At 33.0% G+C, this 25257-nt stretch overlaps 5 protein-coding genes across 5 annotated transcripts; 1 reads left to right on the top strand and 4 right to left on the bottom strand.

The window, feature by feature from the left end:
• Positions 1-4195: 4195 nt before the first annotated feature.
• On the bottom strand, positions 4196-7926 carry LOC129877072 (uncharacterized). The gene is made up of 2 exons (XM_055952549.1): positions 7599-7926; positions 4196-4664 (listed from the first exon to the last, which is right to left on the bottom strand). The coding sequence occupies exons 1-2, from the start codon at positions 7846-7848 to the stop codon at positions 4351-4353; spliced, it is 564 nt and encodes a 187-aa protein (XP_055808524.1). The 5' UTR covers positions 7849-7926; the 3' UTR covers positions 4196-4350.
• A 3467-nt stretch (positions 7927-11393) lies between these two features.
• LOC129875510 (uncharacterized) lies at positions 11394-12922 on the top strand. The gene is made up of 2 exons (XM_055950788.1): positions 11394-11744; positions 12488-12922. Exons 1-2 carry the CDS (start codon positions 11394-11396, stop codon positions 12920-12922), a joined length of 786 nt encoding a protein of 261 aa, XP_055806763.1.
• A 754-nt stretch (positions 12923-13676) lies between these two features.
• On the bottom strand, positions 13677-15251 carry LOC129875859 (uncharacterized). Its single transcript, XM_055951081.1, has 5 exons — positions 14920-15251; positions 14702-14837; positions 14330-14531; positions 13989-14277; positions 13677-13902 (listed from the first exon to the last, which is right to left on the bottom strand). The coding sequence occupies exons 1-5, from the start codon at positions 15249-15251 to the stop codon at positions 13677-13679; spliced, it is 1185 nt and encodes a 394-aa protein (XP_055807056.1).
• A 2586-nt stretch (positions 15252-17837) lies between these two features.
• Positions 17838-19036, bottom strand: LOC129875526 (uncharacterized). The gene is made up of 2 exons (XM_055950825.1): positions 18898-19036; positions 17838-18174 (listed from the first exon to the last, which is right to left on the bottom strand). Exons 1-2 carry the CDS (start codon positions 19003-19005, stop codon positions 17872-17874), a joined length of 411 nt encoding a protein of 136 aa, XP_055806800.1. The 5' UTR covers positions 19006-19036; the 3' UTR covers positions 17838-17871.
• A 742-nt stretch (positions 19037-19778) lies between these two features.
• On the bottom strand, positions 19779-24062 carry LOC129877344 (3-deoxy-manno-octulosonate cytidylyltransferase, mitochondrial-like). The gene is made up of 8 exons (XM_055952837.1): positions 23724-24062; positions 21499-21544; positions 21273-21359; positions 21055-21179; positions 20797-20936; positions 20658-20709; positions 20452-20562; positions 19779-20252 (listed from the first exon to the last, which is right to left on the bottom strand). Exons 1-8 carry the CDS (start codon positions 23952-23954, stop codon positions 20160-20162), a joined length of 885 nt encoding a protein of 294 aa, XP_055808812.1. The 5' UTR covers positions 23955-24062; the 3' UTR covers positions 19779-20159.
• Between the last annotated feature and the right edge of the window lie 1195 nt (positions 24063-25257).

Below are 25257 nucleotides of genomic sequence, written 5' to 3'. Positions count from 1 at the left end.
AAAATTAAATATCTGATAGATGAAAATGAAATGTATCCAATAGTTTAAAAGCATATCAAAATATAAATATCAATAATTACGTGATGTATCTACCTTAATATCTTCCTGGACATGAGATTGGCCATTTGCTGTGGGGGGGATAATATTTATTTGGATCATTGTGCTCCTACAATGAAGTAGGTGCTTGTTGTTCTTCCACCACATGGAATGGTTGAACAAAATCATCTTTTTTAATTTGAGATGATATGCCAGTCATATGGTGTACTATATTGTCAATGACTTTCAAAAGATCAGTATGATTTGAATCAATTTTATTTTCTAATCTCTTGAACTTTCGATCAACCTTAATACAATAATATGAAAAATCAGAATGTATCAACTTATTAAAAGTATATTGTGTGTGTTAAATCTTATAGTAATAACTTACGTATTTTTTTAGAGACTTTTTTAATACTTTGAATTACACATGAACAATTGCTCTGAATGACCGGAATATTCACCGTCTATCACTGACTTTGCCGCTGGTTCTGTAGCAGTAGAAACAGACTTTTCTAATGAATTTGGTGGTATGACATCCTTATGCATGTTAGATTTTTCTACTTGAATTGGTTTTTTATCAGGGGTAGTCTTCCTTCTTTTGGGAGGAGGTGGAGAAGATGTATCAGCAACATGACTGGATCTTCTTAATAATTCTGTGGTGATTTTGCTAAAAAGTCCTCAAATTCGGGGACTTCTTGAGATTCTGTAAATTTGACCTTGGCAGCTGATGTAGCAGCTTCAGAATGATGTTCACTGCCAGAAATGACAATTGATTCCATTTCATCTTGAGATGGCACAATATTGGAGCATGAATACTGCAAAAAAAATTGGTTGATAATTAGAAAATAAATCAACAAATACTATTGTATCAAGGTCAAGACTATAGAATGCATCTTAAATGTTATGTATAATGAGTCAGTACATAAATGAATAATCTTAAAGTACATTTAATAAGCAACATATGGTATATTCATTTGCTATAATTATGAAAATGATTTCATGAAATATACATCACTGAAGATGGTAGACATGAAGGTCTCAAATTTTGGCTTGACCGCAACAACACGCCAATTAAGAATTCTGAGAATTTGATTACCCACTCTTACAACAATTTCAGAAGGCACCTGAGATGCACATTTGTAGATCCATGCATTCAGAGCATATGGTATGCCGCCCAAACGATACATTTGTTTGGCAGTTGAAAACTCCTACCTCATTTCTTTCATCAATTTGGAAAATGCTATTTTTCCCCATGGGTATTGCTCATACCTACCATCCTCACCATCTTAAAATCATCAACAGAAATAAATGAATCACCTAGTTGAGAAAAGACAAAAGTGTGGATGAAGTAGAGAATGGCCATCTGAACAGCGTCTTCATTGGTTTCCCATCCTCCAATCAGAAAACGCTGAACGAAACGTTCTTTTATTTATTCCATTTTTTACACCAGGGAAATATCTAGACAACAATCTACTTGTTGGTGCATCTGGGTACCAAAAATCATAGATATTATCGGTACATCATAAATCAGTAATAATAGCAAATTCCTTGATTGTGAATCAGAGTACATTACCCTATACGTGACGAATGTGCAATTCCTCTTTGTTTTTTTGCTCTACCTCAAGAAGTAAGAGGCATTTGATGATTTGCCCTTGAAAATTGCACTGTGGCATAACTAGGTAGTGACCAAATACGATTTGCCTAAATAACTATATAACTTCTTCACTTATTGATGATTTGAAATCATTAATAAAATTAGCCGCATATGCAGTGTCGAATCTCAAGGAGTGGGAAGGGATCTTCTTGATGGAGTACTTCATTCCCTGCATTGACATGAAAAATAATTAAATACAACTTGAACTTGATACATTATACATCTGATCTAATAGATTAGAATATATGATACAAAAGTGACCTTATGAATCAGATGCATGGTTCATCATTATACATGTATAGCTTATGTATATTGATATGAGACACTATGTTTTGCCTTTAGATTTCAAAATCAATATAAAAATCAGAAATTAATGTATCGTAAATAATGTAACAGTCAGAAACGCCTTATGTATCTGTATTAGTACTTGATGTATCAAAAAATTATAAAAAAAATATTATACCTTATGTAACAGAACAAAAAGAACAAAACCATATCAGAAGCTTAAGTGTCAAAATAGAAACATTAGGAAATATATATCGAAATGTATCAGAAAAATTGACATTTTTTTTTAAAAAAACACATCTTAGATGAACTCATATCTTTGGGAGATTAGGACGTGTTGTAACTCCTTCAATCTTCTTGTTTGCCTCTTTGGGTGCGTGTTGAACTGGAGATTTCGACTTCAATATTGCACGTAGTTTATCCATCACTGCTGGATCGTTACGATGTTTGGATCTAACCTCGTCGTAACCTTTCCAAGATGAATCAGAACACGGTGAAACAAGAATTCCTTAATTTTTATTCAATTGTGTGAGACCAACACTAAAAGATGAAGCAGATTCCATATGTATCAGTGAAGAATATGAGTAAAAAAAATAAAAAATTACAGAAGAAAGCAGAGGAAATCAAAGAAGGTGAGAATGAAGTGAGATTCCAGATAAGGAAAAACTTGAATATACTTTAGTTAGAAGCTTGAAATTGAGTAATAGATGGACTGAAATTCAAAAAAAAAACTAAGGAAGCTGAAACTTGAAATTAGGCGTGAATTTGGGTACTGTGAAGTAAAATGTGATGTATCTATGTGATGGGGAGATAGTTAAAAAAAGAGGACTTTTTTGATATTTTTTCATATGGCAAGGAATATTAGTAAATATGGTATTATAATGTGTAAATGGGTAATTTTTCCAAAATGTTTTCTCAACCGCAAATAAGGAGAGAGAGGGAGGCGCATTTGGATCTATGTTTTTTTTTCATCCTTATGTCCAATATCTTTATTGGGATTTGATTATTTTTTATGCCAAAAATATATCGGGGATAAATGTAGTTTTTTACAACTTTGTCCTTTTAATCAGTGGTTTTTAATTTTAGCGCTTACTTCTACTTTAAAGAAATTTGTGGGCCAAAGTATATTTAGTTGGAGAATATTTTTGAGAACTTTTGTCTTGTTTGGCATAAGTTGTTTAATATTTAATTTGCATGACATAAGTTTAGAAATTTTTTGTCTTGTTCGGCATAAATTGTGTAGTATCTAATTTGCAAGGCATATGTTTAGAGAAGTTTTGTCTTGTCCTACATAAGTTGTGTATTCGCAACATATATGTTTAAAGAACTTTCGCCTTGTCCGATATAAGTTATGTAATATATAATTCGCAAGTCATAAGCTTAGAAACTTTTTGCCTCCAACTTAAGTTGTGTAAGAGTCTACAAGACGTAAGTTTTGAGAACTTTTACCTTTTCCAACAAATTATCTATAGAAATAAGTTATGTCTTACCGGGCATTATTTGAGCCTTGCGAATTTTGTGTTTTCGATGTCAAGGGTATTTTCGGATACTTATTCAGTTATTTGTTACTTGAAGTGTTGATTGACCAAAAATAAAGGCCACAAATTTGAAGAACAAAAATTAAAGACTATTCCAAATAGGTGCACTCGTACAAATAACCTGAGGTAAAACACTCTCTAACAAATGTAACTTTATACATAAAATTCGAATCCAAATCTCTAATTAAGAATAGAGTAGTTACCATTACACACCGATACAATTATTAGTGGATTGATTTGTACATATTGAATGATTTTTTAACACAAATACAAAATTTAAGCCAAAGCTATTGAGTTCTGCCAAATCCGTAAGCAGCAGCATAGCACCGCCATTGCCTATACCCATTTACAAAATTTGCACACTTTACCCTCTTTAAATCGACTTTGTAGAATTACATCGGCTATGTTGTAGTTGGTTAGAAGCAAACCTGATGCCATCTTATACAATGACAAATGTAGAGTTCAATTTCATACGAATAACCGTTGGATATTTGTGTTGTTTGAACTCTTCAAGAAAATTGTCACACCGGTGTTATATTTTTAAAGAATTTGACATGCACCTGTCACATTTTAAAGAGTCCAAGCAACATAATTGGATATTTCTTCAGTTATGATGACTGAAAGTTGTAGAGCAGAATACCAGTGAATGGAACATTCAATTACTGACATAATGCTGAAGTAAGAGGAAACAAAGCACCATAATCTATACAGGAACATTTAAGGTTTATTAAGTATTATATTCTAGTTGCTTTGAAGGCAAAAACAGAATATACATAAAGAAAAAAACAGCAAAAGGATTTCTAACAGAACGTATCTTTATGCGAGCATCGTCTACTACAAGAACTTTTCGATGCTGGTGGCCAATGTTGTTTTGGGAACTGCGCCAATCACCGCGTCTTTCTTCTCTCCATTCTTGAAAATCATGACGGTTGGGATGCTTCGGATCCCATATTCACTTGCAGTGGAGGGGCTTTCATCTGTATTCAGCTGGAAGAAATTGAACTTACCAGCGTATTCCTGTGCTAGCTCGTTAATGATGGGATGGATCATTCGGCATGGACCACACCATGGAGCCCAAAATTCAACCAGGACGGGTAAATTAGACTCGATTACGAGTGTCTTCCATGTTTTATCAGTAACAGCAGCCGCTGCATTTTTCCATAAATCATGTTACACAAAGACAAGCTGATAAATGGTGTAAGTTCTGCAGAAGCAATGCCTTCAGGATAAAATCATGTATCGAATCATCAAATATCTTAATATCCTATTCAGTCAAAAGCCAAAGGTAGGGGTAAAGTTTGCGTACATCCCAGGGATTCTCCCCAGACCCCACTTATAAGATCATATTGAGTATGTGCCAAAAGAGCAAATTTTACAACATCTGATCTAGTTATTCCAACTAAAGATTACTGTAGATGCTAGTGCAATCCCTATAAAGGAATTTCAGAGTTATGCAGGGGTCCAGGAAAGGACTGCATCCCAAAAGAGGTGTGATGTAGGCAGCCTATCTGACAAAAGTGTCAGTGGCTGAATTCATGACTCGGACTCGTGATCTATAGGTTACGCAACAGAGACAACTTTATCGTTGCTCCAAAGTTACTTTCTAGTGCAATCTCTAAACTTGCGTAGAATCACAAAAAATGCTTCCCACTTTACTGAAGAATGAAGCTTCCGCAACACACATTCCCGACATCTGAAGTAGTCACACAATGTCAAAGAGAAGGCACAACTTACATCTATGTTGCTCAAACTCTTTAAAAATATTTCTGCAACTACATCAAATTTTTCAAAAAACGCACTATATTTTTGAGGATTATTCGACATGCACCAAACAGTAGTTTTGAAGAGTCTGAGTAACGTAGACCGACATAACATATAGCATAATTGCTTTTACTCAAGAGGCAGAGTACTCCTAGGCGTCCGAAAGTTGAGACAGTACAAGCTTCTATGTTGTTCCAAAGCATAACTCATCCTTATTAATCAACATGAAACTCTCCTTTTACAAATGTTTCAACTCTACTCAATATCTTTTACTTCAACTGTTAACATTTCATATGCAAAAAATATTATATATTTATGCCATGATATATTTATGACCCCAAGTTTCAAATATTTATAAATGTTAGGAGAATGAAATTAAGAATAAACCAGATATATTTGTGTGGCTATAGCTATCTCATTAACAATAAAATGAGAAGTTTAAGTTAAATTGTTATTCTCTGTCTCAATTTATGTGGCAACATTTTTGACTTGACAAAAAATTGACAAAGAAAGGAAGATTTTTGAAATTGTGGTCTAAAATAATCATTGACAATTTGTGTGGCTATATAACAAGAATTTTAAAGTTAAATTATTTTCAATTATGGAAAGATAACTTTCTTTTCGAAACAAACTAAAACGAAAAAGTATGCCATTTTTCTATAATTAAAAATTTCCATCTATCCCAATTTATATGACATCTTTTTCTTTTTAGTTCATCTAAAAAAGAATGTTATTTTCCTATAACGGTAAATAATTTGATTTTAAAATTCAACTTTTACCATAAAATATTTTACAACCTCACAAATAATCAAGGAGTATTTTAGACCACAAATTTAAAAAATATTCCTTTCTCCATTAAAGTTTGTCTCAAGTCAAACAGTTCCACATAAATTTAAGACGGAAAGGATATTTAATATCATAAATTTCAAAAGTCTTCCTTAATTTATTACTCTATCTATCACAATTTATATGTCTTACTTTTTCTTTTAGTCAATATATTTAGTAACATCGTAACTTTAAAATAATTATTTTACTCTTAATGAAATAATTTATAAACTAAACATTGTTATTGTTTCTCTTTTATGCTTTACCCACTGTTTTTTCTTCTTTTATTTGGGATTGATGCACTTGAGCCGATTCATTTTCGTCTAGCTCCCCATGTTAATGGTAAGATTTGTGTACACTTACTCTCCTCAAATATCGATTTGTAAAGAGCATCTCTACCTCCAAAAGTTATAATATCTGCCTACACTCTAACCTCCTCAAATGACAATTCGAAAAGAGCATCTCTGCCTCCAAAAGTTAATGGTAAAATTTGCGTACACTTACCATTAGGGGTGCTCACGGTTCGATTTAGATCGGTTTTTATTTAAAAAATAACCAAATCAATTTAGTCGGTTATTCAAATTGTCAAACCAAACCAAACCAAACTATATCGGTTTTTACTATTCGGTTTTTGTCGGTTTTTTCAATTTTGTCGGTTTTTAAAACACCTTGTAGACACTAGTCACTATTTGAATTTAAACTTATTTGAAATAGTATTGCCAAGAATAGTCACTCCTAAAACTAAACTCAAGAGCATAATTATTCTTAGCAATGATGATATGAAGTCCACATTTTGTTTACTTTTACTTTGGGTCCAACCGTGCAAGATGGACTCATTTCATTAGAAGTCCATCAAAATATTTTGACCCAATCTAGTATAATTCAAAAGCATGGCCAAGATCAAGAATATAAAAATTCAATATAAATTGTATTTTTTTCATAAAAAAAATAAAATACACACATATATATACAAATTTAATTTTTAAAATATGTATATATAAAGTCGGTTTGGTTCGATTTTTTCGGTTTTTTTAGACTTGAAACCAAAACCAAACCAAATATAGTCGGTTTTTAAATTTAAAAACCAAACCAAATCAAACCAAATAAATGTCGGGTTTTTTTCCGGTTTGGTTTGATTATCGGTTTGATTTGGTTTTTCGATTTACCGTGTTCAGCCCTACTTACCATCCTTAGATTTCGGTTTGGTTTGATTATCGGTTTGATTTGGTTTTTCGATTTTTCGTGTTCAGCCCTACTTACCATCCTTAGATTTCGCTAGGTATGTTAGTTGTTGTTTGTATAAGCACAATACAAATATATATAACTTATTTTAGATAACAAATTTTAAAAATATTTCTTTTTTAAATTTCATGACACATCTAATAAAACGAAAAAAAGAAAATTTTGTTTGTTAAACTTTACGACGAGTCAAATAAGATAAAATAAAATTGGAGGTAGTAGTGAAGAATTTGACGGGAAGGAAAAGAGAAACACACCTGTAACAGCAGTTTCCTGAGCTTCACAAACGATTCGTCCGCCACGGCGAACGGATTCCGAACGTGAGCTGAAGGAAACCGGCGACCGACGACTCAGCTGCACCTTAAGTCCACTGAACTGAGAAAAATTAACCGTGGAGGAACGACGGCCACCGGAGACCGACGAATCGGCAATAGGAATCAAACGCGCCGACGAAGAAGAGAAAACGGAGGCGCGTGGAACTGCAATTGTTTCCAACACACCGGCCATTGAAATAGTAGAGAGAGAGAAAGAAAGAGAGAGAGTGAGGTCTGTGGCTGAGTGGAGTTGTTCGTCTAAATATAAATTTTGTGAGATTTTTGTCATGCGGAATATGCGTTCCAAAATTTATATTTTCGTGGGTACAATGTTTTTTAGAATAATATCTTAATTATCTTTCTCTATTTGTTTGTCATATTATCAAAATATTATTTTAATAAAAAAATATATCCATATTTCATAGTAGCAAGTGAAACCTGCTTAAATAATTGAATAACTTTTATCGTCATGACATAATATATAAATGTCTTTTAACTTGATTTTTGCTAGTATTTATGTCTTTCAATTTTGGGTGTGAACAAGTATACAATTAAATTTGCATGAAATTAAGGCTTAACCCATCGGTGACCTGTCAAAGTTGGCACCAACTTTCACTTAGACACCTCAACTAAGCTTTGTTCATTTTAGACACCTCAAATAAGGTCCCGATGTGTCATTTTAACACTTTTTTTTTACAATCACCCAAATATCTAAAGTGTGTGTAATACACTTGCCGTTGATGTGTCAAAGTGACCAATTAAATGAAGTTAATGACCACTTTTTTTCTAATCAAAAGTCATTATTTTAAAATTATTTTTGATATATCTGTCACGTTTTTTCAAATAAAATTAAAAGTTATAATAGCTAGTTAAAACCAAATTAAAAATTATATTTATGTATTATGTCTATTATCATTGGATTGATCAATCTGATGGGTAAAGTAGGAAGAAGTAGTGAAGTCGAGAACTTATACGGTAGGACTGTCCACGTCCCAATTTATATAGTACTTTTTTGAATTTTAGAAGTCAAATGAGTTTTTCTTTGATCATAATTTTTTTTTCTTTAAAGTTGTTAATTATTACAAGTTATAGTATTTTGTAGGTAGCTTTCAAATATATATAATACAAAATTTAATAATTTAAAAATTTTATGTCCAAATTTACCATGATAATTAAAAGTAAACTTTACCTAAATCTCATAGGAAAAGTCTAATTACTATACATCCCTCATTGTATCAAAATTACTCGATATCCCCTTTTTTCCAATTTTTCTGATACATTAGTTTTGTATCTGATACATCAATTATCTAATGAGTAATTAATGAAGATCATCTATTTATGGATAGTATCTTAATATAAGGGATGATTGGTTCTTTAAATCAATTACTGATCTAATTAATGGGATTAATTTGGTTAAAAAAATAATGGTTGTGTAGTTGAAGATTCAAGCCAAAAAAACAGAGTATAAATTCAAACCAACTTCGATTTTAATTTTTTTTCAATTTTGGTGATACATAAGTTATGTATCTGATACATCAATTGTTATGTCCATGAAGATTCAAGCCAAAAATAGAGCGTCGTCTCGAATGGAAAAAATAGAGCATCAATTCATACCGAAGTTGGTTTCAATTATTTTTTCACTTTTGCTGATACATAAGTTATGTATCTGATACATAACTTTAGCTATAGAATAGTTAATGCACATCAGCTATTTATGGATAAAAGATTGGCTCTTTATATCAATTACTGATCTATTAAAGAAGGCGACAGTTATGTACATGAATTTTGAAGCCAAAAGTCAGAGCATCGACTCCAAGGAAAACAACAGAGCATCAATTCAAAGCAAACTTTGCGTTTCATCAATTAATTGATATGAATATCCCGATACTACTGAGACATTCTGGAGTTTGGCAATCCGATATTACTTATGAACAATACAAAAGTGATGGAATCGTTGTCGGTGATAATGTATCTTACTCAAATCTAAAAGCAGCAATCACTGCTGAATTGAGTGTGGATGAATCAGAGAAAAAAATTGAAATCCGATACATAGTTGAAGGTAACTCGTCGTCAATATATATTCGTAATGATATGGGTGTTAATCTTTACATAGAGTTGAAGAAGAAAGAGCCTGGTTTCGTGAATTATCCCTTGTGCATATCAAGCTTTGATATAAAAAGATGTGAGATAAAATCATTCGACAATACATCTGGAGCAATCGTTTGTGCCGAATCAAATGCGAATGAGTCCCACATTTTTGGTTTAGAAGAATCTGGTAATGTTGCAAATTGTTATATAGCGGAATTGGAGTTGACGAACTACATAGATGATACAAATGGTGCGGAAGTGAAGGAGAATCAATTCTATAAGGATAAAGCAACTCTAGTTGATGTAATGGCCAAATACAAAATCAATAATGAATTTAATTTCAAGATTAAAAGACCCGACAGTAAAAGGTATGCGCATATTCTGCATTTGGAAATTTTGATGTTGGATATTATCCAACAGTATGTATCAGATACATATGAATGTGTGTATCTGATACATTCTTAAAATAAAATAATTTTTCCTGTCATGATACATCAAAACTCTATTTCTGTAACTCAGTTAAAAAATAATAATAATGCTGTCAGTATGTATCAGATTCATATGACTCTATGTATCAGATGTTTTTTTTTAATAATACATACAAAGAAGCATGTATCAAGTACATGGGTTGACACACTTCCTATCAGTATGTCACTTTATTTGTTGATATTATATATGAAAAAATATTGGTATGATACATGTCATTTTTTTATACAAATGCAGTTATGTGTTAGTATGCCTTTCAGACGGCTGTTGTTGGAGAATGAAAGCTTCATGTTGGAAAAAATCCGATATATTCAAAGTTAGATATTTCAATAGTGAACATTCATGTGCACTGAGAGATAGGATTTTCAACAAAGTTCATGCTACAAAGGCTTTTGTTAGTGCATTTACAGCACCTAAATTGGTTAATCATAAGAGAATTGTCACCCCTAATGATATACGAGAGGATATTAAATTAGCGTATGGAATTGATATTACCTATCAACAGGCATGGCGTTCAAAAGAGCATGCTTTGGAGATGTTAAGGGGAAAACCTACTGATGGATATAGACAGCTGCCTGTATACATACATATTCTAAAAACCGTATATCCAAATTCGTACATAAGTATGCACAAGTCATCTACTGATGAGTTCATGTATTTGTTCATAGCGTTAAGGCCCTTGATGAGGGGGTTTCAGTTTTGTCGACCAGTAGTTGTTGTTGACGGTGCACATCTTGATGGACCTTATAAAGGGATGTTTGTATCAGCTAGCACACTTGATGGGGCATGTATTACTTTCTTATACTGTTTCTTATTGAATAACACTGTGTCATCTCATTTTTCACATTTGTTGTGATTCTGATGAATTCTAATAACTATTGTATCGCTATTATTGATTTATTAGGTTGCATATTGCCGTTGGCGTATGGTATTGTTGATACGTAAAATGATGCATTATGGACGTGGATTTTTTAGAATTTCAAGAATGCATTTGGTGAGAGGGACAATATGTGTGTTGTATCAGATAGGAACGAAAGCATAATCAAGAGTGTAAGCATGGTATTTCCCAATGTTCCTCATTTTGCATGCATATGGCATATATGGAAAAATGTGTGTACTAAATACAGAAGGAGCAAAGCTGTACTAAGTGACATCTTCTATTCAATGGTCAAGGCATACCGAAAAGATGAAGTCGATAAATTAATGGCCAAAGTTGAAAGAATCGATCAACGGGTGGCACAATATTTAAAAAATGCAGGATACGAAAAGTGGTCAAGGGTTCATGCCACTGTCAACAGGGGTAGAATGATGACTTCTAACATCGCAGAATGTATCAATGGATGTCTTGTTGAAGCACAAGAGCTGCCTATAATTGACTTTTTGGAGCAAACGAGAATGTTATTTGGTTCTTGGAACTGCAAAAATAGGGAAATAGCATCTTATACAAAACATACTTTGGGTAGAAAATTCGAAGATATCCTAGTTTCAAACACGATCAAGTGTTCGAGAATGAAGGTACACGATACATACTTTCTGATACATATATACTGATACATCAGTTCTGGTACATGATACATACTTTCTGATACATATATATTGATACATCAGTTCTGATACATCATTTCTGTAATTGATACATACTTTCTGATACATATATGTGAAATTTATTTCTTGGTGGCTGATGATTCATCAGTTATGTATAACATGTGCTAATTAAATAATGAAACATCAATTATGATACATAAGTTCTACATTTGATACATAAGTTCTGATACATATATGTAAAGATTATTTTTCTTCAGGCTGATGATTAATCAGTTATGCATAACATGTTCTAAATATATACTAATACATCAGTGTAGATACATTAGTTGTGTAGATGATACATAAGTACTAATAGATATATGTGAAGTTTATTTATATCAGTTTGTTGCTTCGTCATTCAGGTATAGCCTGTGCTCATTATACACTGATATATCAATTCAGATATATCAAATGTGTAGTTGATACATAAGTACTGACACATATAAACATAACATGTTTAAAATACATACTGATACATCAGTTCTGATACATCATTTTTGTAATTGATACATACTTTCTGATACATATATGTGAAATTTATTTCTTACTGGCTGTTGATTCATCTGTTATGTATATCCTGTGATAATTATTACCTTTTTACATCAGTTCTGATACATAGTTGTGTATGTGAGGAAGCAGTACTGATACATATATTTGAAATATAATTTATGCAGGTTGTTGCTTCATCAGACTATCTTTATTCTGTTTACGAATTAGGTATAAGATACATTGTGTGTCTAGAGAGAAAAACATGCACTTGTGGTAGATTTCAACTAGACGAGATACCATGTCCACATGCAATTGCAGTGTTGAAGAGCAAGAACATTACTGACCTGCACCCATACTGTTCTGATTACTACAAACCAGAGGCGTTGGCAAATACTTATGAATTACCAATGGTTCCAATGCCAGATAAGAAAGACTGGACTGCTCCGAAGGAAATTTTGAAAGAATTTGTCTTGCCGCCAATATACAAAAGGATGCCAGGAAGACCAAAGAAAGGGAGAAAAAAGTTCGCTAGTGAGAAGATAACAAGTAGCACAAATTCTTGTGGACGTTGTGGCCACGAAGGCCACAACAAAAAGACTTGTAATTTCATTCCTAAATAGATATGATGTTTGTGGTATCTCGGTATACATTCTATTTGAATCATATAATAACATCTATTTTTATATTTTATATTTGAGTTTGACACGTGACATAAATATAAAAATCTTTTTTCAGTTGATATGTATCAAGATTAGTACATTTTATTGCTACAATTTTTTTAAAAATAAAATACAGGACGTCCATCGGTTCGCCTTGACTTGGATTAATGAAATCTCACATGGTTTATTTTTTGGATCGTTATTTTCCCAAACATAAACATTCTTGTCTTTTCGACAACCATAATTACGCAAGAGTTGTGGGTGATACATAAGATCTTATTTGATATAGTTTGTAGATTATCATATGCAGTAAATCTTGATAAATACGAATCTGATACATAAGCAAGATGTATCATATACGTTAAATCTTGAGACATAGAATTCTTATGCAAAAAATTAATGTATCGGAATCATTAAATGTTGAGAAATGAGAATCTGATAAATGTGCATGATGTATCATAATAAATAAATCTTGATTCATGTATCAGAATTCACAAAATGTGACACTTATGAATATTATACTCGATACAAGTTTGATACAGTAGAATATAAAATATAAACTTTGATTTTATATTCGAGTTTGACAGTAGAGGAAAACATACTAAATCTGATATATGGAAATATTAAAACATATTAAATCTGATACATTACAGTTTATGTATCAGATACATTAAAAGAAGCAGAAACACTTAAAATATTTACTATAAAAAAAAAACTATTGGACATCAATCAGTTCTCCTTGGCTTGGAGAGATGTCTCTCCTAGGTTTTTTTGGATCGTCGTTATCGCTAACATAACCATTCATGGCCTTCTGACAACCATATCTCCATAAGAGTGCGACATATCTTGAATGGAAGAATTTAGCGTTTAGTCCAGTATTTGGAATAGAAACTCCATCACTAAGATATTCAGCACAAATGGCCAGGAAAACTCCACAATCCCTGCAAAGAAAGGAATACACAAATTTAAAAAAAGTAAAATTGACATATGAATGATTTAGGTATACATAACCGATGTTAATACTCACAAGCTGTCACTTCCCTGTTGCGCAATTCCTTCAACATACTCAACTGCAAATGGGTGATGTGGTTCAAGCATGTTACCGATTGATTTGTCCTTGTATGAATCAAGAGACAACCAATCAGTACGTTCGTTGTTGTCAAAGAAACCACTGTCTTGCAGGTATGTTGGTAGCATTGCTGCTATCTTTTGGATCTCTAGGGAATGATTGTTACTTCTTCGTCTAGGCGATGAATCATACAAACGTATCAACCTCTCTTTCAACATAACTACCGCAAGAACCCAATGAAAATCCCCTGTCGCAGTTTACTGGAATGTATACCTCATCTACCAAATGTCAGGGCAAACCGGCTGATATTGAGAAACCTCTTATTATGTTCTTCACGGATCTCTCGTGATGAGCTGTAACAGTGGACCTTGCCATATCTTCTTGTGTAGAAATGTTAGGTGGAAGGTGATAGTAGCGTGTGTGTGCATATTCGATGTAAATTTTGAAAATGTAGTTTGTCGTTGTATATCGATACTGATTGCTCAACTGCATCTTCGATTTCTTCCGAAGGTAGTAAAATATTACATCGATGTGCTGCACATTTTAAGAAAGTATTAGTTATATAACAATTAGCATCATGTATCAGATTATGTATGTATCAGATACATTAATATGTATGTATCAGGTAGTAAGTATGAGTTGTATCATATTATTTATGATGAAATTTTTACCTCATCGTTCCAGCATCTGTTCGGCTGTGACATTAGGTAGAACCAGTTCTTATCTTTAGGAAATGCCACTACAAAGTTCATTTTTTCAAAGCCGAATGAAGAGCACTTAGATCTGTAATGATCCTCCTTCGAATTCCTGAATGGAAGCTTGTAGTTTAATAACATAACAAATATAATACACAACTTGTATGGGTATAAGTTAAATATATCATACTTACTTGTTGCCATATGATTTTAGTAGTCCTTTATCTATCCATTGAGAGTAGTCTGTGACAAGCTCGGATGGGGGATGATAGCATATACCAAAACCTTCAAAAGGGTGTGTCTGATGCATAACAGCTGACAAATTTTCCTTTTCCTTTTCACTCGACCCAAAGTTTGAAAGATACGGCGACTGTAAGATCTTCGAAGGAATCTTGCTTCTTCGAAATGGTGTCTTCGCATCGTCAGACAATACATTGGCTTTTGATGGAAGAGTGGTTGGTAGCTGGCTATCGCGTAATAGACATTCATCCTGAACTTGCTCATGACTAACAGCTGTCAATGACATGGCTGGTAATGGAAGTCCGTATATTAGAGCATCTATCACATCTAGAGTTTCGGTCGAAAATGGTACTGAAGTATTGGATTCTGATGTGCTTGGTTTAATTTTTTCTTTTTCAATCTCCTCAACTTGCTCTTCTACTTTGTCAGTTTTATCATCAGCTACTCTTCCATCTTTCTTTCCAGTGTTCTACACGTAATGTATAACGTCATTAAAAAACTTAATAATGTTGACTTTATCTCAGTAATGTATCTGATACATTACCTGTAATGTATCAGAATCAGCAATAAGCTGATCAGTATCTGCTCTTTGTGGTTCCATTTGGTGTGTTGATACATCCTTCAATTGTGGTGTAAAAATTAATGTTTTCGATTCTTACAAATGTTAAAAAAACAATTACTTAATAAAAAACTGCGGATATCATACATTATCTTAAAAAATCAATTACTTAATAAAAAATCTGCAGATATCATACATCATCTGCTACAATGTTATGTTGTGATACATCATCCACCTTTTGTATCTTGACGGATGGTTCATCTTCCTGGAAATATAATAACATTTACTTATGATATATATATACTAAATGTCTATATATATATATATATTTAAAGAGGTTGAGCTTATACAAAATATATATATAGCATCAAATTGTTCATCAATTTGTTTCTGATACATTACCTTTAATGTATCAGAATAAACCTGCTGATCAAATAATTCTGGAACATCTGCTGAAATATTTTGTTCTGATATATTGTCCACCTGTTTTATCATGGTGGATGATTCAGGTCCCTGAAAACATAATAACATTTATATTTGATATATGACAATGAAAAGTATTCAGAAGTTTAAAAGCATAAATATCAAATATTACATGATGTATGTACCTTAATATCTTCCTGGACATTAGATTTGTCATTTTTTTGGGGTGGGTCAGATTTATTTGCAAAATTATGCACCTCCAATCCAGTAGGTGCTTCTTGTTGTTCAACCACATGGAATGTTTGATCAAAATCATCTGTTTTAACTTGAGATGATGTGTCAGTCATTCGGTTCGCCATACTGTCGATGGCTTTCAAAAGATCAATGTGATTTGAATCAATTTTATTCTCCAAACGCTTGAATTTCCGGTCAACCTTGATACATGTATATGAAAAATCAGAATGTATCACCTAATTAAAAGTATATTGTATGTGATACATCTTAAACTAAAAACTTACATATCTCTTTAGAGACTTCTTTATGGACTTCTTCAATGCTTTGAATTGCATATGAATAATTTGATCCGAATGACCGAAAGATTCACCTCCTATAGCTGACTTCGCCCCTGGTACATTGTCAGGAGAAACAGGCTTTTCTGATTCATTTGGTGGTATGAAATCCTTGTGCATGTTGGCTGTTTCTACTTGAATTGGCTTTTTAGCAGGGGAAGTCTTCATTCTTCTGGAAGGAGGTGGAGAAGATGTATCACCGACATGACTGGATCTCTTTAATAATTCTGTGGGTGGTGTTGTTGAAAAGTCCTCAAATCCGGGGACTTCATGAGGTTTTCTGAAATTGACCTTGGTAGCCGATGTTGAAGCTTCAGGTTTCTGTTGGCTGCCATGAATGACAATAGATTCCATTTCATGTTGAGATTGGACAATGTTGGAGCATGGATACTGCAAAAAATATTGATTGATTGTCATAAAACAATTGAATAATTGATACATGTTAATGCTGATACATAAACATGATGTATCAGAAACATTAATCCTTCATACATGATAAACTGATAGAAAAACAACATTATCTGATACATAAATGCAGATGTATCATGAGATGTAATTCTTGATACATTATAATTTGATACATAAGATAGAGTTTTCATGAGCTGTAAATACTGATAAATGAGTTTCTGATACATACAATTATATGTATCAGAAAGGTTATATAAAGTATATGTATCAGATACATTATATCTTGATACATTTATATCCTGATACATAAATATATGAGCTGATACATCTACTTTATGAATCAAATTATACTGTATCAAGGTCATGAATATATAATGTATCTTAGATTTTATGTATAATGAATCAGTGCATAAACGAATAATATTCAAAGCATGTACCTCACTGAAGATGGTAGACATGAAGGTCTCAAATTTTGGCTTCACGGCGACAACACGCCAATTAAGAATTCTGGAAATTTTATTACCCACTCTTACAGCAATTTCAGAGGGAACTTGAGATGCACATTCATATATCCAAACATTCAGAGCGTATGGCATGCCGCCTAGACAATACATTTGTTTGGCTTTTCAAAACTCCTGACGCATTCCTTTTATCAATTTTGAAAATGTTATTTTCCCCCATGGATATTGCTCATACCTACCATCTTCTACCATCTTAAAATCATCAACTGATATAGGTGCATCACCTAGTTGAAAAAAAACAAAAGTGTGGATGAAATAGAGAATGGCCATCTGAACAGCGTCTTCGTTTGTTTTCCATCCTCCAACTAGAAAACGCTCAACGAAACGAGCTTTGTTGACCCCATTTTTGGCACCAGGAAAATATAAAGACAATAATCTACTTGTTTGGTCATCAGAATACCGAAAGTCATTGATATTACCGGTACATCACAAACCAGTAATGATAGCAAAATCATTTATTGTAAATCGTAGTATATTACCCTGCACATGACGAATGTGCAATTCTTCTTTGTTTTTTTGGTCTACCTCAAGAAGTAAGAGGCATTTGATGATTTGCCCTTGAAAAATGCAGTTTGGCATATCTAAGTAGTGACCAAATATGGATTGCCTAAATAACTTTATACCTTCTTCACCTATTGATGATTCAAAATCATCAAGAAAATTAGCCCTATATGCCGTTCCGAATCTCAATGGGTGGGACGGGATCTTCTTGATGACGTATTTCATTCCCTGCATTGACATAAAAATGGTTAAATACAACTTGAACTTTATACATAAATACGATGTATCATATGCATTAAAATATCTGATGCATGAGATGAGATTCTGATACATACAGAAGATGTATCAGAAACAGTTATATATTATATTCTGATACATAAATGTAGATGTATCAGAATCATTAAAACTTGAAATAACAAATACTGAGACTTAAAGATGATGTATCAGAAATAGTAATTCTCAAAAAATTGCATTTGAAACAGACATTATGTATCTGATACATAAATGTAGATGTATCAGAATCATTAAAACTTGAAATAACAGAAACTCAGACTTAAACATAATGTATCAGAAATAGTAAATCTCAAAAAATTGCATTTGAAAAAGACATTATGTATCTGATACATAAATGATATGTATCAGGTTCATTAAAACTTGAAACAACATAAAATGACACTTAAACATGATGTATCAGAAATAGTAAATCTCCAAAAAATTGCATTTGAAAAAGACATTATGTATCTGATACATAAATGTATATGTATCAGAATCATTAAAAATTAAAACAACAGAAACTGACACTTAAACATGATGTATCAGAAATAGAAAATCTCCAAAAAAAATTCCTTTTAAAAAACATTATGTATCTGATACATAAATGATATGTATCAGAATCATTAAAACCTTCACAAAATTTTCATTCTAAAATAAAAAACTTAATTAAACACATACCTTTGGGAGATTAGGGCGTGTTGTAACCCCTTCAATCTTGTTGTCTATTTCTTTGGGTGCATGTTTAACTGTAGCTTTCGACTTCAATTTCTCACGTAGCTTATTCATCACTGCTGGATCGTTACGATGTTTGGATCTAACTTCGTCATAACCTTCTCAAGACGAATCAGAACCAGGAGAAACAAGAATTCCTTGATTTTTATTGGACTGTTTGAGACCATGAACGAATTCCATATGTATCATTGAAGGTATGAGAAACAAAAATAGAAAGATTTACAGAAGAAAGCAAATGATAAAAATTTAGAAGATTTTTCAAAGATTTTCAGAAGAAATCAAAATATACAAATTTTAGGAGAAATCAGATTGAATGAGGATGAAGTGAAATTACATATAAGGAAAGATTAAAATATACCTTATTTGGAACCTTGAAATTGATTAACGGTTGAAGAGTATCAAATTAACTAGAGCAAATTAGGGCAGGGATGAAGGAAGAGGCGGATGTATCAGTGAGGTATAGAGAGAGAAAGGAAAAAGAGGGAATTTGGAAATTTTTTGGTGTAGATGGGAATAAAAATAAATATAGTAGGGAAATATGTGTAAAAAGGTAATTTACCTAATTAAAATAGGTGACTCCTGAAATTCAAAATAAGCCACAAGCTTACATTCAAGAGTCACACTTGTCTATACCAATCATCCTCTATATATCATTTCACTATGAGGATTAAGTTTTATTTTCTGACCAATTTTTCATATATCCGAACAAACTACAATGTTATAGAGAGATTTAACGGTACTAATTACGAAATATGATGACAATCACCACCTTGCATAATGTTGCACTACTGTACTTGCATAATGTTGCAGGGCACAACACAAAAATAAGCTCAAACACATTCAAAAATTACCTCAAAATAGCTTGGTGCCCCAACCTCAACAATCGACATACACAAATATGTTATCACCAAACCATAGTTAATAAATACACATTAATTAACGCTAAAATATGAAAGAATGTGAATACACAACCTTGCCACAACAAATGAATACCTAAGTGAAACATACACTTCATATAACTCTACAGTATGAACTATTCGCAGGATTTATACAGCAAGTTCAGTTCCAACTTTGTTTTTCTTCACGGAAATTAACACTGAGAGATAATTGACGAGTTAATCCAAAAGTGCAAATTGAAACCGAAGAACTCCACCTTTATAGCTCTAGGAGTCATATATATATGTGTCATCAAAATAACTCATTTTGCTCTAAGCCAAGTTTCTCTCACGCATGAACTGCTCTATCTTCTCGACATCTTCTGGGGTGTCAACACCGTGAGCCTCGTGGTCAACTATTTTCACCTGCAGAGAAAAAAGAAGATCCATGCAGTTATATAACAATCATGAGAAATATACTTCCTCGGTAATTTCTTTTATAGCCGTGGTGTCCGGGTCAAAGAACCACCTCCACGAGAATTTGAACTTGAGACCTCATGGATCTTAACCCAGTCATTCAAACACCAATATTCAGCATAGAAATGTACAAATGAGGGCAGGTTACCTTCATTTTGTATCCATTCTCAAGGATTTTAAGCTGTTCAAGATCTTCTTCTAGTTGCAATGGTGTTGGTGTCAGCTCTGGATATATTTTCAGGAACTTTGTATCATAACTCTAGAATGAAATAAGAGGACACCGTATAATTCAGCCATATAAAGTAATGGGGAAAAAATAGTTGATAGGTGCACAAAAATTGTACTACTTGATACCTGGATCCCGAGGTGCAGCAAGTAAGGAAACTGTGGATTAACCTTGCCTGACCTGAATATTTGGATAAGTTGATCAGGTTCTATAATGGAAGATATAACCAGCTACTGCAACAAGCTATTTAGGAGAAAATAGACTAACTTGTTATAAGGGATGAGCCCTCGTGAAAAATATATTGCATAACCACGATTGTCAACCACACATTTAACACGATTTGGATCAAATGCATCCTCAGGTTTCAAAGACGTCACAGCAGTGCTAAAGATCGCATCTGGTGCAGCCTGCAGGAATCATAAGTAATGTTATTAGTCATTTAAAGCCCAATCAACAAATGAGTACATGCAGTCTCCAAAACGAAACTAACTCCAACGTATAACAACAAACAAGAAAGGAAATTACCTGCAAGGCTTTGACAATGTCATCTATGATTTCAGGTTCAATAAGAGGTTCATCTCCTTGTATATTGACAACAATATCATACTTCTTACCAAGCTTTTGAAGAGCTTCATTACAACGCTCGGTTCCTAAAAATTAACAACTAATATCAGCTATTCACAAACTAAAATTTCCAGAATTTGCAAAAAAAGGATTGAGAAAATAAATGGCATTGTGTTTACCATTTCTACATGATTCAGATGTCATTATCACTTCAGCACCAAAACCACGACAGCACTCAGCTATCTTTTCATCATCTGTTGCCACAACTGTCAAAAAGCCAACCAAATAAGCGCCTTCCACGCCTTTTTTTCTTATATATATATATAAATTGGGGAGGGGATGGTGGACGTGGGAGCAAAATGTACGCCTATAGAGGAGGTTGAATCAAGTCAAATAGATACATACCAACTTGATCCAATGTCTCAGCAAGCTTTGCCCTTTCCCATGTTCTCTGCCATCAAGATTTGAATATGGTGAGGGTGTCAGATTCTTTTAGCAAAAAAATTATTACATTACACTGTTACTTGATCAAAGCTTCACCAATGGTAAATGGAAAACGAGAGAAATAGCAGGAATATGGATACAAATTTCCAAAAGTTAGAACCCTCTGAGCAGCTTGAAGTTGGTCCGGATTTTTGGGATCTTGACATTGTTGGAAGGGAAAGCACCACCCAAGAACAATAAATGGATCTAGAAATTTTATTCCTGACAATAACAGGTCCCATATTTTAAGTTTTCATAGCAAACCTATAATTACTCAGGACCAACAACATTCCTGGGTATTCATGTGAAACGAGATGTTTCTGTTGTAACATTGATTTTACAACCTATGCTTCATTAGGCGTTAGTAGTTTGCTCAGCATTCTTTTCTCACTTGACAAATTACTGCCTCATTTTATCCAAGTTCCGCGATACTTAAGTAATGGTTACCTGTTGACTATGATAGGACATCCCGCTACCCATATAGAAGGGAAAGCCCATTTCTGCTATACCACTGTAGAATCGTTAATATTCACGAAAACTACTAAGATTCTCAGATCTCTACCAAAGACCAGGGTAAGCATGAGAACTGTGAATATTATCAGAAACTCTTATGAAGCAATTTGTCAACTTGACCTCTGTTGAACCTAAGGCCTTAAAATAAGAACAAATTTCTCAATGTTTCTTTTTTTCTTTTTATAGCCCAGAAATCCTCAAGGTTCAGTTGCCTTAATCAAAAAAAAATTCTCAGTGTTCCTTTTCTTTTTATAACCCAGAAATCCTCAAGGGTCAGTTGCGCACTGTTCAAAACTCAGTCTTGATGGAACAAGTTTCTCAATGTTTTTACAAGCCTCAGTTTACTCTTCATTTCACCACTCTAATGAAGTCCACGAACCAGAACTATGCATTGTTCTATCAGCAACCAACTCAAAAGACTATAATCACTTTCTTTCCGAATAATTCTGATTGATGAGCTAGCATTTAGACTTCCAGTCAGTCGATTGGAAACTATCATGCACCATACAATTATAGGAAAAAAAAAAGAGAACTCATTTATTATCCGATATAACTATACTGCCAAAGAGCAGGTTATAATGCCTGATGTGAATCTTTCCGTTGGGAAACAACAGGCTACACCAAGGTTAGGGGCAGAACTACAGTATTAAATACAGGTTTGGAGTAACCCGTTTTTGCCTAGATACTGTATTTATATTTGGAAATCTACTAAATATGTATAAATATTTAATTACGAACCCAGCAACAAACAAGCTATGAGTTCAGTTGCAAGAGTCGCTAAGTTCAATGTACTTCTACTTCTACTTAACAAGAGAGAGAATACTACTACATTTTCAGACTCAATACACATATAAACATTTCAAAAGTCTTCTCAACTATACATAATTCGAATCGAAGGTCATGCAGATATAGAAGTAAGTACCTGGATCATGGGCTTCCCGAGGATATTTAATCATGAACCCATTAATCTCAGTGAAAATTTCATAACCCAATAACAACAACAACATATCCAATGAAATCCAACAAGTATGGAGTCTGTGGAGGGTGGTGTGTATGAAACCTTACCCCTAGCCCTACCTTGAAAAGGTAGAGACACTATTTTGACAGACCCTCGCCTCAAGTTAAACATATCAAAAATCAAGTATATAAAACATACACAATTTCAGAACCCATAAACATTTCAGACTCCTGACTCTGCATCTTCCTAAGGTGGATCTAATCACCTAAAATTCTGAGGTCACTAAGTTCAAAATACTTCTACCTAATTCCACTCACCAAACGAAAAAATTACTACGACTACATTTCAGACTCAACAAAAACAACATACTTAAAGAAATCCCACAAGTGGGAGTACTTACCGCTTCCTCACGGAGGTAAAAACTATTTCCGAAGTACCCTAGGCTCAAGTACAACAAATCAAAAACTATTTCCAAAATACCCCGGTTCAAGTGCAGCAAATGAAAAACTATTTCCGAAGTACCTCAGCTCAAGTGCAGCAAACCAAAAACTATTTCCGAAGTACCCACGGCTCAAGGGCAACAAATCAAAGTAGTTATAAACATTTCAAAATTCTTCATAACTATACATAATTTGAATTGAAACTCATGCAGCTATATAAGTAAGTAAGTAAGTACCTGGATCATGGGTTTGCCGAGGATCTGAACGAGCGGTTTCCCTTGAAACCGGGTAGAAGCAAAACGGGCAGGTATGATACCTATGACCCGACTCCGAAGCTTGCCGGATCGGCTAAGGTAAGCGTGAGCGCCGAGAGCTCCGGCTACTGCAGCTCCGACTGCTAAGCCGTGAAGGATCCATGATTTTGTTGAACCAGAGGAAGAAGAAGATGAAGGGCTACAGATCGGCATTTGTGTTCTTCACAATTGGGAATTTGTCGGTGTTGATTCGGTTGTGAGTATTGCGTAAAATGCAAATTTTCAATTTAATACAATTTTACAAATGTGATCGGTATGCTGCCTAGATAGCTCATATGAACTTTTTCGGTCTCAATTTATATGTGGCATAATTCAAATTTTAAAAGTCAAATAATTTAATTTTAATTATGAATTTAAACGTAAAATCTTTAAAATAAAATTTACATATTTAAAAATTATGTAAAAAATATTATAAGTTACAATAGTTGATAATTCAAGATATTTAAAAATAATATGAAAAAATTACGATAAAAGAAAGATTTGTTTCAAGCTCGAAATTCAGAAGTTAACATATAAATTGGGACGAAGAGAGTACAATGTTACAACTTTGATCGGTAGTAAAAAAAAACGTGTCATTTAACTTAACCTCAACTGACATCTATGACTTTCAACTTTGAGTGTGCACATGTGTCCTACATGATATTCTATATATATTATGCCATGTTAAAAAAATAATACTTATTTTTAATTAGAGAAAAGGGGAAGAATACTTAACAATTGGAACATTGCGAAAAAAGGGAATACTAATCCTTGAGCCCATTTGGATGGGCATAAGCCTTTTTTATCTTATTGTGGTATTTGCCTAATGCTAACTTTAAGTCATAAAGTTCTTAAAGTCAGTCGCAAATGAAAAGTTAAGATTCCTAACTTTTTTTTTTAGTACTTAAAGCCATTTTCTTTGACCATAAAAATTACTTTTATATTCCTTATATTTTAACTAAATTCTCAAACTACCCTTTTTATTCTTTTAACCCTAAAATTCACATTATTTTCCTCATTTCTTCGGCATAAGAACACTTCAAAGTTCTAAAAACATTTCATACATAAAAGTTATTTTTTTTAAGCCCATCCAAACGGGCTCCTTCATGAGCACGTTTGGTGCATTACTTTTGAGATCTGTCAAATTCACTGTTTTGGAGAAAAGGAGACATAAAATACATAAAAGAGACTTTTGATTAGTTCATGAATAGTTGAATACCAATGAGATATAATGTATTAACGTGAAACGGTAACTACTTCCTTCTCCTTTAACCAACCAGATATCTCAAAGTTCAAAATCTTAATGTAGAACTTTCCAATGCAAATACCAAACACAGAATGAAAATCCAAAGAAGAAAAACCAATGAAAAGCCCAAAGATATATCTATATTTCATCAATAAGTATTAAGGTGAAATGACAATTATTCTTTTATCCTTAACCAAATTATTCTTTTATCCTTAACCAAATATCTCAAGT

Source organism: Solanum dulcamara, chromosome 12 (assembly GCF_947179165.1).
Source record: "Solanum dulcamara chromosome 12, daSolDulc1.2, whole genome shotgun sequence".
NCBI classification, from domain to species: Eukaryota; Viridiplantae; Streptophyta; class Magnoliopsida; order Solanales; family Solanaceae; genus Solanum; species Solanum dulcamara.
The sequence above is the reverse complement of the archived record's forward strand: the minus strand, read 5'-3'. Positions and strand labels throughout refer to the sequence as shown.

What these genes read in the sequence shown, in the direction of transcription:
- LOC129877072 (XM_055952549.1), bottom strand. Translation starts at nt 7,848, where the DNA reads ATGGCCGGTGTGTTGGAAACAATTGCAGTTCCACGCGCCTCCGTTTTC. An exon ending in TCAGGAAACTGCTGTTACAG is followed by an intron (nt 4,665 to 7,598) that starts GTGTGTTTCTCT and finishes GGAAAAATGCAG; the next exon opens with CGGCTGCTGTTACTGATAAA.
- LOC129875510 (XM_055950788.1), top strand. Translation starts at nt 11,394, where the DNA reads ATGGTCAAGGCATACCGAAAAGATGAAGTCGATAAATTAATGGCCAAA. An exon ending in TCAAGTGTTCGAGAATGAAG is followed by an intron (nt 11,745 to 12,487) that starts GTACACGATACA and finishes TAATTTATGCAG; the next exon opens with GTTGTTGCTTCATCAGACTA.
- LOC129875859 (XM_055951081.1), bottom strand. Translation starts at nt 15,251, where the DNA reads ATGTCATTGACAGCTGTTAGTCATGAGCAAGTTCAGGATGAATGTCTA. An exon ending in CTAAAATCATATGGCAACAA is followed by an intron (nt 14,838 to 14,919) that starts GTAAGTATGATA and finishes GCTTCCATTCAG; the next exon opens with GAATTCGAAGGAGGATCATT. An exon ending in CAACAGGGAAGTGACAGCTT is followed by an intron (nt 13,903 to 13,988) that starts GTGAGTATTAAC and finishes CTTTCTTTGCAG; the next exon opens with GGATTGTGGAGTTTTCCTGG.
- LOC129875526 (XM_055950825.1), bottom strand. Translation starts at nt 19,005, where the DNA reads ATGAATAAGCTACGTGAGAAATTGAAGTCGAAAGCTACAGTTAAACAT. An exon ending in CACGCCCTAATCTCCCAAAG is followed by an intron (nt 18,175 to 18,897) that starts GTATGTGTTTAA and finishes ATGTCAATGCAG; the next exon opens with GGAATGAAATACGTCATCAA.
- LOC129877344 (XM_055952837.1), bottom strand. Translation starts at nt 23,954, where the DNA reads ATGCCGATCTGTAGCCCTTCATCTTCTTCTTCCTCTGGTTCAACAAAA. An exon ending in ACATTGTCAAAGCCTTGCAG is followed by an intron (nt 20,937 to 21,054) that starts GTAATTTCCTTT and finishes TGATTCCTGCAG; the next exon opens with GCTGCACCAGATGCGATCTT. An exon ending in AGAATGGATACAAAATGAAG is followed by an intron (nt 20,253 to 20,451) that starts GTAACCTGCCCT and finishes TTTTCTCTGCAG; the next exon opens with GTGAAAATAGTTGACCACGA.